At 35.2% G+C, this 17,593-nt stretch overlaps 1 protein-coding gene across 2 annotated transcripts in view; it reads left to right on the top strand.

Annotated features, from left to right (window-relative positions):
* PGR (progesterone receptor) overlaps window positions 1-17,593 on the top strand; it is a 37,801-nt gene that overhangs the window by 17,832 nt on the left and 2,376 nt on the right. For both annotated transcript variants that reach the window (XM_027677362.1, XM_027677361.1), the window contains 4 exons: window positions 5,351-5,653; window positions 6,993-7,137; window positions 10,186-10,316; window positions 15,311-15,468. In XM_027677362.1, the coding sequence (XP_027533163.1) occupies window positions 5,351-5,653; window positions 6,993-7,137; window positions 10,186-10,316; window positions 15,311-15,468 (737 nt within the window). The remainder of the gene's footprint in view (window positions 1-5,350; window positions 5,654-6,992; window positions 7,138-10,185; window positions 10,317-15,310; window positions 15,469-17,593) is intronic.

The following is a 17,593-nucleotide window of genomic DNA, read 5'->3' on the forward strand; positions in this document are numbered from 1 at the left end:
CTTAAAATTCAAACCAGCAAAAAAATCTCAAGATTATGTTAACCATAATGCTCTTTCCTATGGTTACTGTTCTTCTTCTTCTTTTTGCTCTTCTGCCATTTTTTAAACCTATCATACCATATGAGCTGTATTTCCTACCCATGACTTGATGTGCTGATCAGCATAGTATGATTCATATATGGGGTACTATAGGGCTTAGATCACATTCCCCTGGACATAAGTGATCGAAGGACTGGGAAGGTGGCATATGAGGAAAGGCTGAGAGAGCTGGCTTTGTTCAGCCTTGAGAAAAGAAGGCTTAGGGGAGACCCTATCACCATGTTTCATTATTTAAAGCGTGGCTACAAAGAAGATGGAAACTCTCTTTTTACAGGGAGTCGCATGGAAAAGACAAGGGGTTATGAGTGTGAGTTAATACTGGGGAGATTTCAGCTGGACACAAGGGGAAAATTTTTCACAATGAGAACAACCAGCCATTGGGATAGTCTCCCCAGGGAAGTGGTGGATTCACCAATATTGGACACTTTTAAGATGCAGCTGGACAGAGTTCTGGAACATGTTATCTAGACTATGCTTTTGCCAAGAAAGTTTGGACTGGATGATCCTTGAGGTCCCTTCCATCCTGGTGGGATATGTGTCCATAAGCAAATTTCCAGTTCTTGCAACAAATGACATACTTAGATACATCCTTGAGTATTTTAAATGAATCAGAATTGGCAATACTTTAAATTACTTCTTGTGTTTACAGCCTGTATACCTCAAGACTTTTTGTGCATTTTCTAATTTCTGCCACTCAGAACTTACAGAGATGCATTTTTGTTCTTTTGTCCCTGATACTTAGTTTCTCAATGCTACTCTTGAGTTCCAAAATTCAGACCTCTAATATTGAGTTACTTGAGTCACTAAATGCAGATCTCCAATATTGCTTAATTAACATGAGAAAGATTTCACAGGATATTAACGATAAGATTCTAAAAATTATACTAGTTAAATTAAACTTGGAGCGTACACTTGGAGAGTGTGCTTGGAGAAGTACACATATCTTCCACTGAACATTACTGAGTGACAACCATATAGATAGAGTGTAATATCATATGACATGGACAACAGTTCCATTTTTTGGCCCTAATTTCCAAGCAATAAACCCTTGAATTGTTCTAGAAGAAATTGTAGTCAGTTTTAAGTAAATTATGTAACAGCAACAAATAGCTTTAGTATATTTCTCTATATGGACTGTTTCTTCTTTCTTAATATATAGAAGGAAAGTATCAATGAAAGTATGTGTTCTGTAGTACCTTATTTGTCATTCTGTGAAAGTGTTGTCTTTGAGTTTTATACCTCATAGCTGGTGACATTAATCTGTCCCCTTTCTAATCTTATGCCTAGTAGGATAGCAATTAGCTGGATTGGGTCCTTGAATAAACACATACTCAACTCTTTTATTTGCTATGGTGAATCTGTAGTTTTCCCAGGCTGATTATCACAGACTCCTGGTTCAGCTGTACTGTATTGCTAAATTACTGTGTTCTTCATTGTTTCACTCAGCTTTCAGTCTGCAGTGCAATGATTACATGCAGACAAATTTGAATTAATTTTCCAGGTAGTGTTTTCTGAGGTAGGATCAAAGGGTTTATTAAAATCTGCAGGTATTATTTCTGCTTTGCTGATTTCCTTATTTTGTATACATCCTCCCTAAGGTGTACACAACTTTTTCTTCTACACAAAATGTGAGAGCAGAGTGACCTGAAAGTAAGGGCCATAGTGTTCTGTCAAGAATAGTAAATTACTGATGCCTTTCACCTGATTACAGAGTAAGGAGAAGGATAGTGAGATATTAGGCTTTTACTAGAAACACAGTGCTTTTAATATAAAATGTCTACCATCAATAATGTCTCATTGTCAGTATGATTCTCTATATGTAGTTAAAAGAATATTAGAATATGGAATTATGTAGTAAAGGGAAAATCATAATATATTTGATGATGAGATTTTATTTTTTATGTTTTCTAGGTACATGTAGCACGCAAACACTATACACATAGTAATCGAGGGTAAGGGAACAGTGAGTACTGAGAAACTGCTTGAGTGGTTGACTATCTTAAAACAAAATAATGACAATGTTATAAAGAAAATTCGTACTGTCTAAACATGCACAGATAGGTTATAGTATTAGGATGAATAGTTGCCAGATTAATGTTCTTTACACTTTATAGGAACAAGTGGAGATATTTATTTATCTTATAGCAGGAACTTACCTGGATGTTTCTGAAACAGCAAAATAAAAACTAAGCCATTGTCATATCTCTATTGTTTTCCTTATGTCCTTAAGAGTTTTTATTAATTTGACATGGTCTCCTTGTGGTAGATGGGAGAAGTTTACTGTGAGTTATTAATAGTTACTTCTCCAGTAGAGAGGTAACAAGTGGAGTTGCTTTACTGGTGGCTGTTAAGCAACATAATTAGAAATAAACACATAAGCAATTCTGCAAACCAGTGTGACATTAATTCTCATACATTTAGTCACATGGAAACATGGGTACTTATTAACTAACTTACTTACTAACATTTCCATGTGATAAGCACTCTGTTTGGTTTCTTTCTTTACTTGTTCTCTGAACTGTAAAAGTATCTGAAGCTATTATTTCAAAAAATACCTGAAATGATTATTTATAAACTATCAAATGCATTGTTCCTTCTGTTTTCCTTCATGCCTAAACAATGCTTAGTGGGAAATTCCCAGCATGTTTAGGACTATGCATAGATTTGTTATGACAGAAGTTGGCTCTAGGTCTTTTGGCATAATAAATTGCCTATTCTTTTGGAGGGTTTTTTGTGGTTTTTTTTTTTTTTTTTTGGTTCAGCTGTAGCATAAGGTGTAACTTTTTGTTTGGTTCTTTACTAAGGAAAGAATTTCTAATCAGAAATATTTTTATTCTTACCACAAGTGATGAAATGAGCAGAAGATTGTTGGGGCACTTGATTCCAAACTAATTAAACCCACAATTAAGTCAGTGGGAATATGACTCCTGATTTCATTGCATAATGAGTGTTACTGAAGGCCTTATCACTCGTATTCATACTATCATTAAAGTGTGTTTCTTGAAATTTGGTTTAGCATACCTCCTTTTGATTTTAAATGTTGTTTTAATTTAAATTGAGGTATTGCTCTTTTGCGTATAACTTCTTTGTGTGTGAAATGCATAAACATGCATATTTATGATGGGATAAAACAAAATTAATTTTTATTAAAAGCACATGTTGGCATTTTAGATTGTGTTCATCTTATCGATCTTGTCTGGTTCAAAAACAAGAGGATTGATTCTGCCTTCAGTTATGCCAGTGTGCATCAAAAATACTTAAGTAATAGCCTTTGTTCTATTTAAAATATTTAGAAATTACATTGGAAATCTCTCCACGTTTGAATTTTAAAACTTGAAGTTGTACTACCTGTGTACTAATGAATGTTTTGAAAAGGTCAATTTAATTCTCTAATGTGTACAACCTAGGTCTTCCTAAGTGGAGACACTGGATTTTCATAAAATTTGATATCTTCTGTGATATGGGAGCATGTGAAGAAAATGGAATAGACATGTCCTTAAGTATAACCATTTTTCTGATTTAGCATGTTGTTTGGAAGACTGGAACTTTCCAAGGAGAGAAGTAGTAGATGAGTCTGACTATACTAGTATCCCTCCATTCCTCTCATAAATAGTTGAGAATGAATTAAGATGTACCAAAGTTTAGGCCCTACTCCTGTGTCCTAAGGCCTCTTTGGTGCACTGGTTGCGTTCCAACAGTGCAGCACTACTTTCAACTAAAATAAAAAGGTGGCAGTAAGAGATGGAGAAGTATTTATTCCCTTTCCTTTAGGATCTGATAAATTTCCCTGTCTAATTGTGTACTTGTAAATAAAAGTACAATTTTTCAAAGGAAAATTTGATATACATATTAGAAACTTGATTTTAATTCAGCCAAATAGATGCATATAATTATGTTTCTATTACCTTTCACGTTCTGTATTTTTGGAGTGGTTTTTGCACCTTGCCATTTTGTACTGCGGTTTCTTGGTGGTTTGGCGGTTTTGATAGGCATGGATTTTCCTTTCATCCAGTAAAATTTGATGCATCTCTTTTTCTACCATTCTTAAAGTATGCAACACCTCAACAAGTAAAACTATCCACATGATTTCTGCGGGTTTTTTTGAGCAAAACCTTCTCCTTCCTTATTTTCTTTAAGGTTGAAACATGTAATTTTTTTTTATATTTTTGTTAGCAAAATTATTTACTCTTTTTTTTTTTTTGCCATCACCCCCATCTCTCTTACTGTTCCACTGTGATATAAATCAGACTATAACTATCAGTATCTTTATTGCATTTTTTTATCTCTTTTTTGCCTAAGCCAAACTTGTTTGGCAGAACTAATGATCTAGCAGGATTTTTATCACCTTTGAGGATCTCTTTAAAGGAAGTGTGTTCCATGCAGTCATCTCTACATAGATTTACCTTTTCATTGAAACTTGTAATATGGTAATATGTTACTGAGGGTTATTGTCTTTGAACCTCTGAAGGAAGGTTTGATTTTTTTGACTATAGTGTGCACTGCTACATGGACTGTTTCCATGAAAGAAACTTGAAGAGTTGCTATCTAGAGCTTTATATATTTCCATAGCCATACCATATGTATCTGTGCTTATTTTGGGAAGGGAGTTCAGCTATGTATCTTTCTTTTTACTTAGTTGTTCATAACACTGCAGTATGGAATTAAGAATTGCAAATACTGAGAAAGGGAAATTAATCTTTAGAAAATAAAGTGTTTTATAAGTGGTTTTACAGGATTTGTTGACCTTTCATTCATCCCCTGACCATCAAAACAGGATTCATCCATGAGACTGTAATGCTTTTAGGGCACTGGAGGAAAGGAATGTCTGTGTGTAGTAATTAATTACTAGCATTTTTGTTTCTGAACATTAGGGAGTAAAAGAAACAGTATCCTCAATTGACATTAAATAGAAACTGAATTGTAGAGCCAGCTGGCTCAGCTGTTGGCATATGACAGAGCAGTGGGAACTGAACCAGAGAATGTTTTATGAGGTTACTGTAACCCAGAATTCGTGTCAGTAATTTTAATGAGTGGGTGCCATTCATCTCTTAGTGAAGGGAGGAGGATATGAAGGGAGCTCTTAAGAATTTTCCATTATTATTTGTCAATTATATAAATAGTCAAAGAAAAAAACTTATTCAGAAGACAGTTCTAGTTTCCTTATATAGATTAAAAGCGTAATCCAATACTAATGGAAATACTAATGTTCCTGGTTAATTCTTTCTAACAGATCAACAATTTTCTTTTTCAGGTCGAAAATTGAAAAAGTTTAACAAAATTAAGGTTGTGAGAACGTTAGATGTTGCACTCCAGCAGCCAGCAACCCTTCAAGAAGAAAGCCAGTCTTTAACCCAAAGGCTGTCCTTCTCTCCAAATCAAGAAATACAGTTTGTTCCCCCAATGATAAGTGTTTTACGAGGCATTGAGCCAGAAGTTGTCTATGCTGGTTATGACAATACAAAACCTGAAACACCAAGTTCCTTGCTGACCAGTCTAAATCACCTTTGTGAGAGGCAACTTCTTTGTGTAGTCAAGTGGTCTAAATTGCTACCAGGTAATGTCATATATCTAGTGAATCATAAGTTAAGCAAATATATCATGGAATGAGCAGTCAAGGGAGAATTTTACTGTCTGCATGTTAATTAATTCTTAACAAATTCCAAAATTATTAAGATTCCACTTAATCAGATAATATAACTATTCAAATAAATTTTGATAGGAGGACACATTTGAAGGAATCAATCTAAATATTTACGGTTGCTCCAAGAAACTACAGAAGCCCAGTGAGTTCTTGCATGTAATAGTTACAGCAGCCTTTTCACCCCCATCCCTCCTACTCTATTATTTATTCATTTGGTATAAAACAGGTTGTATTTCTGCATATTCTTTATTCATATTATTACTAAAATGAATTTTTGACAGCAACAAAATAAAATAGTACCAACTGGGACTAAGAAGCTCACAAATAGACTGGTAATTAGAAGTAACTGAATTTATAAAGATCCAAGACTGGACTAAAAAAAAATCCATGTTATGTATGTACATATGTGTGTATGTATGTACACCACTCTATGGTCATAGGGGCTTGATCCTGGAATATTTGTAAAGCAATATTTGAGCAGAAAGCCTAGAAAATACAGTTTCATGTGAGCTCAATTTGACACTTCACTGCTGCAGGAAAGGGTAGTCTCTATCACTGCTCTTCCTGTTGGCAGTTTGCACTTATCAGACCTCTTGGATGAACCAATTCATCTCATTAAGTGAGAAGAAAAGAAACCTTTTTTTTTACCCTCTGTCATTTTCTGATGTTTTCATGAGCTGAACCAGTTCCCTGAGGGGTAGCATGAATGCCAGAGCTTGCCTGATTGAGGTAACAGGACCAGGTGATAAGAAGCAGGAGCACTGCTTTCAGTGGCAGGCAGCTGTTAGTTTGACTCAGATAATTCGTGACAATCTTTAGAGTTACCAAACAGCAAAAGTTATCAAAGGCAAGCACACAACTGAATATGCTTCTCTGTAGTTGAGTGCAATATTTTATGACAACTGTATCTTCTGTTAAGAAACCTAAAGTTCAAGCTGTCTATGTGAAATAAGAGTTGGTTACAGTGATCATGTTACATATTTTTACCAAAGAAAAATAAGGTGCATTCCTATTCCCTGAAACAGCCATTTTTGCTAAAGCTAATTTTACTGAATTGGAACAAAAAGACAAGAGGTGAGATAGCCAGCTATCACAGCAAAGTGAGATTAGCCAAACATCTGAGAGCTACATCCCCAAAAACACTTATCTTTCTAGGTGTTCTCAATTGTATAGCTCAAATTTGTAACCTCAAAACTCAGCTGCTGTCTAAATGAGAATTACAAAGTATTTTAACTTTTAATTTCATTTCTAGGATTTCGGAATTTACATATTGATGATCAGATAACCCTCATCCAGTATTCCTGGATGAGTCTAATGGTTTTTGCAATGGGATGGAGATCATACAAACACGTCAGTGGTCAGATGTTATATTTTGCACCAGATCTGATTCTAAATGAGTAAGTAGACTCTGCTGTTCCATTATGTGAATAACATTTTGAACTTATATGTGCCAATGGGAATGTGACTCCCTTGAGACCAAGATTTCATTCATTATTTGTTCAGTTTCAAAATTAACGGGAGACGAAAGTCCTCTGATCATATCAAAGCTCAGTAACTTTGGAAAGAGTTTTGTGGGAACCCCAACTATTCTATTTGCATCTTCAAACAAAAGGTGTTCAAATAGTATTCTAATTATCTAAGGGAAAAATAATAATAATTAAAAAAAGAGCGATGCTGTCAGAAAATTTACTGAATTCATCTGAATAAGATATGAGTTAATTTTTAGTAAATGGAACTGACTGTGATTTTCTTTGGTTTTGTTTGGGTGGTTTTTGCAAATAATTTGCAAATACTCAATTTTGACACTTTCTGATAAAACTGATTTTTTAAAGTACATTTCATGTTAGAAAAGTACATTTCTTGTTATAAAATTGTAAAAAAATTACAAAGAAGGAATTTCAATAGCAAGGAGAAAATATGTGAGACTGCTCTTTTGTACTAAGGGGTGAGGGGATTGTTGGCTTAGATTTTCCTTCACTATGCTGTTTCATTTAGATAATCTTCATTTCAATCTGTGTCAGTTTTTCAGCTCTACAAATTAATGTTGTTAAACTTCTAATATTAGATACTTTGTTTATAGTACATGGGAAGCTGCCAGGAACAGTAAAACATAATTGAATCTCTATATCTCCTTAATACATTTTTCTTATTTTTTTTTTTTAAGTCTTAAAGAACTGCTATGAAGCAAGATGAAAGAGGTCTTTTCGTAAAACATATTGTTTAAGGATTAAGAGGTGGATTTGCAGAGATCTAATTTTAAAATCTATAGTGTGCAAGTTCCTGCCAGTGAAGTTCTTTATAGAAAATATTCAACAGAGGAGGCCCTGTAGCTCCTGGCCTTTTGTCTTCCAGATGACTGTAAATCACTGTGAAGTTATTGAGTAATGAATTCTTTCCTCTCCCATTTGTATTAATTATGGTGTACAAATTTAAATACTTAGAAATTATGAGCTTGAAAGAAGTTCTGATTGTATGCTCTCCCAGCATAATCTGACATATGGTAACATTTAGAAGAAACAGAGTGAGATGGCTTAGGCAGTAATTTCACATAATGGGGTATTACCCTGCATGTGGACCACTGCTGATACTTGTGAAGAAGACTTCAAGTACTTTCTTCCAGAATAGGGTTGAGATTTATGAATCCCAATTATAATCCACCAGAAACAGTTTCTTAATGGCAGTTTAAGACCATCTACACTGAGAAGGAGGTGGATTGGCACCTCATGGTTACAGAACATCTCATCAGAGTCATGTTAGAAACATAAACAAAGAGACGTAAAATAAGTGGCACACTAAATTGTATCTGCAGCTGTTTATTGGGAAATACCCACCAAAAAAGCCATTCTTTAGCAGGTGGAGGTGATCCCTTACTTGACTCACCACATAGGAGTGCAGACACTAATGCCAGAATTGCAGGAGTGTGAGCTTAGAGGTAGAAACAGATAATAGAAATTCCTTCTACAGGGGCAATGCACACCTTAGTTGTTTCAAAATGGCCATGAAACCACAATCCAAAGATAGTTTCACAGCCAATCTGTCGTTTAGCAAACTGAGTTGTTGTGCTTCTCAGGAAGGATTTATTTGGTAGTATTGGTTTCACACCAAGAAAGACGGGAGTGTTAGTTTGACAAAGATTTCTTAGCATCACACAGTGATTTACTGTTACTTTTACTTTTCACTCTCTGAAAATGTGAGTAAGAACAGCATTTAAGCATACCCTGAAAGCTTTGATCACTTACCTTGATCACTCTTCATAGATTATAACTAGGAAGAGATGCTACCAGAAAGTAATAAGAAGGGAGATTTAAAGTAGATATAGAAATAGAGTCCACTCAGATTTAAAAGATTAAATTTCTATGTTTACATCATTTAAGAACTAGTATGAGGTATCAGATGTTGAACAACATTGAAATAATTTTCATTCAAGATAACAGTAACACTTTGAATAACAAGAAAAAACTCATTGCATTGAGAAGTCTCTTTTCATTGTTGAAGGTACTATCTGCAGTCAGGTTGGAATGCTCATCTGAACTTCCTAGGGGGCAGAGAAGCAAAATTTAGTCTTGTTGTACACAATTCATCAGGATCACGATGTAACTTTGTGGAATCAGTCCTAGTTACTGGATCATGATGTAACTTTGTGGAATCAGTCCTAGTTACTGGATCATCAGGTTAATGTGCAATGAATTCAATCTAGATTATAAAATTTGTAATGCTATTGTTGCAATCATTTCAGTTGACATTCCTAATAAATAAATGCAGTATTATATACTCGTATACCAAAATCACAGAGAGAAAAGTAGTATTGAAATGCTGCAAAAACACTTACCAATTTTATGTATTTTCTGTGTGACTTGTTCTATTGACTTCTCTGGGAGTTTAGATAAGACTGTATTAATATATCTGTTTACTTAATATGTAACATTTTGAACTGTTTCTTTAATGGCATAAAATACTATAAAATAATCTAACGGCCATTAGAAATACAATGTTAGAGTTGCTACAAAGTATTTTGATGCAGACATTTTTGCAAGAGCTAAGAACAAGTTTTCTATAAACTTTCCAGTTTATCTTTGTTTCTATGCTTTGAAATCTTTTCAGAGATGCAAAAATCTATCAACCTCTAAAATAAAATAGTACTTTATATTAATCATTAGAGTATTTTTAATTAATAAAACACCCTTGTTTTTGGTGATTAGCATTCAACTTGGATAGTCTCCAAGTTGTTTTTTACTGGACAGCAGTAACAGATTAAACATACAAAATAATATCACTTTCATTAGGTATAAAAATTCAGAAAATTGTTTATGTGTATAACCTCTTCTTTAATGTCTGTAATGTGATAATTAAACAAGGAATTCCCTTCAAACAGTACTGGAGCCATTCTTTTTCTTTATTTTCATGGTTTTTAATTTATTTTTTTGTTTACCTTTTCTGGGTGTAAGACAGAGGATGAAAGAATCATCGTTCTATTCCCTGTGTCTATCCATGTGGCAACTCCCACAGGAATTTGTCAGACTTCAAGTTAGCCAAGAAGAATTCCTATGTATGAAAGCACTGTTACTTCTCAACACAAGTAGGTTCTTTTATTTCTTTGTAACATATCACTACTAAAAGAGTTTTGAACCACGTTGTTTAATTTCACGATCACTAAGCTGTCTGGCTTAACAAATGGAAACTAATTTAGGAGGAATGCTAGTATTCAAGACTTAAAAATATTTTTTCTAGTGTTTATAAAGAACAAAGAATTTGTGATTCATTGTTGGGTTTATTCTGTATAAAGACTGGGGAAATATTGAATCCCTTTTGATGTATAGCTGTACTGTGTTAACACATTTTCAAAACAAGTGTGCAGTATTTCTACCTGAAAACATCTGTTTAAGTGACTCCACACAGATAAAAAACCAAACCAAAACCAAACCAAAACAACCTTAGAAGTATTAGAAATATATTTAAAAATATTTAATAAATTAAGGACTGAGGGCTTTATCTTGGCCAAGATCTTAAAGCATGTTTATTCAAAAGAATTAGGGAAGTGGACATGGCAAACAATACTAACATTTATCCAACTTTTTATAGTTATAAATAGGTGAAGTTTAGCACAGATATAAACAAATGGAAATGTTTTTCTTTGCTTTGTTTCTCTGGAACAAAGCCCGTTGTCACTTTTAATCATATGTATCTTTTAAAGAATGCAGCACAAAGTTGCATTACACTTTAGTTGGGAAATGAGGTAGTTGGTGAAGTTATCTTCCAAAACCTTTTCCGATATTCTAAAATGTGCATCTGCTGAGACCATAATTGTTAGCTATGAATCCCCAGATAAAAAGTTTTAAATTTATACACGTTATTAGAAATGAACATAAGCACTTTTGAGAAATATAATTGAAAGAATGTAAAAGTTTAGTTCTCAACACACTTAAGGAGTCAAAGGAGAGATGTGAAAATCCTGCTTAGCCTGCTTCTTAGTTGTACAAAATTAAAGTAAAAGATAAGAAATTAAAATTCATTCCATGTTAAGCTGTACTTGGCTGGTATTTGCATAAGCTTCATGCTTAAAAAATTTAGTCTCAGAAAAGCATAAGATTAAAAAGATTAAATTTAGCTCATATGAACATAGAAATTAATAAAATAATAGCAAGATACCACAGACTCTGCTAAAGCAATAAAAGTAATGTGGTAAAAATCCTTCTCTGATGTAGGTCCAGTTGCTTTGTTGAAATCTAAATGTATTCCTGTTTTAAATGTTTTCCACCTTGTTTTCATCAGAAATGAACTCCCTCATGAATCATCTGAATCTTAGAGGGAACTTTAAAATTTCAGTTCAATTTAGATAAATTTTTGATATTCCAGCTATCCCTTTCTGTTCCGGAAAGTTCAGATGAAATTTAAAAAATCATTGCAGTGATTGGTCTAATCCCTCTCATTTCTGGGTGCATCAGTTTAGCAGGATTCATCAAGCTACCATTCTTTGTCAATTGCATTGCACTCAGAAGCTAATTTTTAAGATGATATGTTTGTGTATATGCAAGAATTTTTTTTTTTAAAGAAAGTATTTCTTCCTATGATGATGAGTTTTGTTTTTTATTCTCTTGTACACTTATTGTCTTATAGGAAAAAACAATTTGTCAGATCTTTGGGAAAAGGAACACAATCGTTGTTGCTGAGACATTTAGTAAACATTTGGTATTGTATAAATATAATTCCACAAAAGAATTTTCAAAAAGCCGTATAACCTCATTGTTGCTCTAAAGTGTTTTTTAAGACTACTTTTATTTTAGAAATGACATTCATCATAATTCTCTTCAATTGTGAAAGTATGGCCACTTCAAGCTTTTTTATAATAACAGTAAATCAAGTCTAATCTTTTAGTCTCTCAATGGGTCTTCTGTTCAATATATTATTTAGAAACAAGTCATTTGTATTAAAATGAGTAAATATAAGTCTTGATACATTTCTAATTCTGAATGGAGTCCCAGAACCTGTTTTAACATCATTTTTGATTTTACAGTTTTTTTCTTGGAATTTGCTGTGACTTAAATATCTGCTTTATAATATACTTGTGACAATCTTAAAGCTGTCTTGAAAGCAGAATTAGTTTTTGCAAAAAGTGGACAAACATTTTTATTTTCTGCAATTGTTTCCATTTTACAGGTCCTTCTTTACTATGTGTATCATGCTGTGTTGTGCTAGTATCCCCTAACTTCTAGACAGGACTCCATCTTGCAGAGGCCACATCCTTCTCAGAACTAATAGTATGAACAGTTCAGAAAGACTATGATTTAAGAAACTAGAGCCGTGCCAAAAGAGAGAGATAAGTAAGTTCAGTTCTAGCAATAGCAAGTTCAGTTCTGCCTCTAACACTTCTCATACTTTTGATTTAAAGGAATTTCAGACTCTTGTTGTGTAAGATTTTGGCTTGGTTCTTGCCACTGAATAAAAGCATCCTCATTCTTTGCATACATTCAGTGGGAGGGAACATTTGACCTGCCTGTGTTTAAGTTGTATTTGTCCATGTAAGACATCGTAATTCTTCACTCAGATAAATAGCTTAGTGGAACTTTTGGTGACTAAGTGGGAATGTGATTGCGCTTTGCAGAATTCAAAGGAAACTAGTCATTCATTGCTGGAAGATACCTTTTAACTTAATTTGCAAGGGAGATATAAGGACTTAATTGCTATTTTAGAGATGTAAGTCAAGGCTAGCATCTGCCTAACCCTGAACTCCATCAGTGTCACAATATATGAAAAAGATTTCCTAGATATCTGTAAAACTGTTGATAAGACATACCCAGAATCATCCAGGCTTTGAAAATTAAGCTATTCTTTTTCTGTGACATAACTTTTCCCCACTGTGAGTATTCCTGCCTGCTTTTCTCCTAAGCACACTGCATTCTCCACAAACCAGAAGGTGTCCCTTCCATTCAGACTCTTGATGTATATGTGACAGGCACACTTTCAGATACCTTCTTTATCTTTCTGGACTTGAGAGGTCATACCAAGTCAAACCAAAAGTCCACCTCATTTCATCTCCATCAGCTTCCAGGTAGTGGAAGTAAGTGTAAGTATCAGGTTAGGTATGGTGTTATAAACAGACTTTCTGCGGAAAAAGTCAAAATTTCTACTTTCTATTTTTACTTTTGTTTGAATTCTGTCTTAGTTAAGAGCCAGACCCTCTATTCCATAGGCCAACTCAGTACTTAGGCACTTGTCTTTATAATAAACTTGCTATTTTCTGTCTATATGTCTCCCTCCTTCCCCTCAGACATTCAGTTGTCTGAGGCAAGACTGAGCAAGAGACTACCTAGGTAAATGGGATCATTTCCTCTCTTGGGCCTGCTTAACTCAGGTAGAATAGAGATATGAACTTCTGTCTTGTCATCCTCTCTGGGCTCAGGCAAGAGAATTTTAATTTTAATATGCTTAACTGAAATGTCTCCTTTCCCCTTACATTTTTCTGAGGAACCAGGCATGACTTAGGTGACTGATTTCAGAACAGCATTTCTGATTTCGGAATGGAGAGCAGTGTTGCTGTCAGTGGAGGGTTTGCTACCTAATCCTCTTTCAGGGAATGAGTTTAGATTGACCCCTGTTCAGCTGTCTCCTTTTTAGGTGGCTTCTCTCTTAAGAATTCCATTATGAGGTATCTAACAATGTAGTGCATTGTACAGAAAGTTAGTACACAAATTTATTTCTATTTTAATTCCAGACAGTGACAAATCACCTGGAAGTTAGGTTTCACTATATTGAGTAAGTCAATGTCCCTATGAACCAAGCTTTTTTTTTTTTTTTTTTAATGAGATTCAAATGGAGTCTGCTGTGGCCTCATATCTGTTATTGTCGGATACCAGAATGATGATGTACTAGGTACCTAGATATCTAGCAGGAAATTTATTTAACAGTGAGAGCTAGTATCCATGACATTCTTTTAGAGTCTGTGGAGAAAAATAAGCATAAATAATTTCTTTCTAAGGATAATATCAAACCAGTGAACATTCCTTGTGCCCAAGACTTACCTGATTATTCCCACTAAAACTGCAGGTAGTTATGGTAACTAATAGATGAAGATACCTATACTGTGAAATGCCTAAGTTTGGTGAGGTGAATCCTTTTCCTCATGGTTGTCAGAATACAAAACGTTAAATGTGATGTTACAGTGTGAAATGTCATTGGCAAGAGAGAAAGGAAAGGCGAAGAAATTCAACATCTCTTTTGAAAACAGTCTGTTTGAAATAAGACCATGTTTTAATGTGTGATTATAGGGAAGCAAGGATTTAGATTTGATTGCCAGATGGGAATAATTTTGTTTTAGTTTCATTTCTACAAGTTTTTCATTTCTTAGCTGCCTTTGACAACACAAATGGTAAGACTTGTGGATTACACTCTACCATGTCAAGGAGAATCTTATCATCAGTGATCAAATATGCTCTTATTGCTAGCAGTTCCTTTCTCAGTGTTGTCTCCATGTCCTCATTTTGATCCTTACACCTGACCATTAAGAGAAGAGGAAGTTCAACCATTTTCTCCTCCTTGCTAATTTTTCTAAAAAGCTGTTCACATGTAAGACTCTGATAGTACATCTGTTCTGTTAAGTGAAAGAGGTTCAAATGGGAGGCCTGAGCCCTGGATGCTTTATTGTCGACACTACTTGAGAATTGTTCGTTGCTTGACTCCATTTTGAAGTACTCAAGGTAGATCTCTGTACCATAAATTTACTGTGAAGAGGGCTGACCCTCAGCAGTGTAAGCATGAATCAGTCCATAACATGTTTCTTCAAAGATGGCAGTGGTTCTTTTGGCCATATTTTTTTTCAGCAAACACGTGAAGGTTAGGATAGCTGAAGGTTAGGGTATTTCTAGATATATTAGCAAAATTAGCGGGTTATTGCTGGTATATCCATTTAACTAATTGTATCACTGTTTCCGGAGTAACTTTTGAATGGGAAAAAGTGCCTGGCATATAGTAATGAAGTGCACTGTTCAGCATGAAATACTATAATGTTTTCCTGTACTTTAAATTTCTTTCATTGCCTTCAGAGTAAATTGTAACACAAGTCTTATTTTTGTTTAGTTCCTTTGGAAGGTCTAAGAAGTCAAAGCCAATTTGATGAGATGAGAACAAGTTACATTAGAGAACTGGTGAAGGCAATTGGTTTGCGCCAGAAAGGTGTTGTGGCCAACTCACAGCGTTTCTATCAACTTACAAAACTGATGGATTCTATGCATGATGTAAGTTTATTTGTTAATGTGTTTTGCTTTTTATGAAAGAAGGAACTAGTATTTCTTAAAAATAATTTTACAGAAGGGAGTAGTTAACATTTATAAACAACAAAACAAAACAACAAAACGTTTTTCTTTTATCGTGTATATTTGTGTGAATAGATATATTCAGCATCATTATATATATTGTGCCTATATTTTATAGTATACAAGATTTAAGTATTCATTGGAAATGTATTTGAATGCTACCATTTTGTTTCATGCTGCCTGCCATACAGTTATGGGCTTTGGTAGGGGGTGGTGTGTATGTGTGTGTGAGCATGTGTATACATGTTCAGGGAAATAATAATGAAAAGGATAGGCAATTCAAGTTGCAAAGTCAGACTACTAAGAATTAGACAACCAAGATTATCTTTGAAACCTTAATTCAACTATTTTTATGTGTATATTCTGTGCCCTTTTTCAGGATCTGTCTATGTCTGAGAACCGAGTAATCTTTAAGAATTCTAGTAGTGATATCATAGAGATTCATAGGTGTCTTAAAAGATGCAGCTGAATTCTTTCCACATCTCTGAGAATCCAACATGTATCCTATTTTTTTTAAATTCATTAAAACTGAGGAGTGACATTTCATATAAACCTTTGTCCATGTGAATATCCATAGAATGATAGAATGGTTTTGGTTTGAAGGGGGACCTTAAAGGTCATCTAATTCCAACCTTCGCTATATGAGGGGGGAAGTGGACCAAGTACACAGAGCCCCATCCAACCTGGCCTTGAACACTTCCAGGGATGGGGCATCCACAACTTCTCTGGACAACCTGCTCCAGCCTCACCACCATTCCAGTAAAGAATTTCTTCCTAATATCTAATCTAAACCTGACCTCTTTTAGATTAAAGCTATTCCCCCTTTTCCTATCACTACATGCCTTTGTAAAAAGTTCCCTTCCAGATTTCTTGTAGCCCCTTCAGGTACTGAAAGGCCACAATAAGGTCTCCCCGGAGCCTTTTCTTCTCCAGGCTGAACAACCGCAACTCTCTTAGCCCATCTTTATTGGAGAGGTGCTCCAGCCCTCTGATCACCTTTGTGGCCATCCTCTGTACTTGTTTCAACAGGTCCACATTGTTCTTGTCTTGGAGGCCCCAGACCTGGACCCCACCCCAAAGATGGGGTCTCTGGAGAACAGAGTAGGGGGGCAGAATCACTTCCCTTGACCTGCTGGCCACACTGCTTTTGATGTAGCCTAGGACATGGTTGGCTTTCTGGGCTGCAGTAGCACGTCTGTGAGTCATACTGAGCAACCAGCATCCCCAAGTCCTTCTCCCCAGGGCTACTCTCAATTCTTTTTCTACTCAGCCTGTATTTGTGCTTGGAATTGCCACAGCCCAGGTGAAAGACCTCACACTTGGCCTTGTTGAATTTCGTGAGGTTCGCACAGATCCACCACAGCTTGGTGTCATTGACAAACTTGCTGGGGATGCACTCAATTCCACTGTCCGTGTTAAACAGCACTGGTCCTAATACCAACCCCTAAGCACTTTTGAGTTCAGTGTTGGTTGTGAGGAACTCTCAGGGAGTTCAGGGTGAATGGAATCTTTGCATCTTTGTATTCTTCAGCACTCAGCAAATTTACACTTTGTTTTAATTCAATCTCTTTTTCAAATACATAAAGTAAAAGAGCCAGGGAGAGAGGGAGAGAGGGAGGTAGGCTTGCTGCAAAATAGCGAAGTGATGTGTGGTCCATAGAGTAACTTTGTTCAATCCCTGTTTCAACTCGGGCTGATAAAGTGATGGGAGATAGAAGGAAAAGACAGATCATCACACTGAGTAGACTGCATGACGTTAAAGCTTAGGGTAGCAGAAATAGTATGACTTTTGACAATATAAAGGTCACTGGTCTGAAAGAAAAGTTGGAGCCTCTCAGAAGGGAAAGAAGAGATGAAATAGTCACTTGTATTGAGCAGTTGCTTCTAAGAGACAAGGGCCTATGGAGTTTAACGTTTGCAGCATACTCAGATATGATCATAATCAGAACCATGGAAAAGCTCACAGGTAAGTAGTAAATGCTGTCTCTCAGAGCAGTGTTTGAATGGCATGTAGTGAACAAAGCACTGAGTCATCTTGAGGTTGATG

This window comes from Neopelma chrysocephalum, unplaced genomic scaffold (genome assembly GCF_003984885.1).
Source record: "Neopelma chrysocephalum unplaced genomic scaffold, ASM398488v2 Primary Assembly neopelma1_43, whole genome shotgun sequence".
NCBI lineage: Eukaryota > Metazoa > Chordata > Aves > Passeriformes > Pipridae > Neopelma > Neopelma chrysocephalum.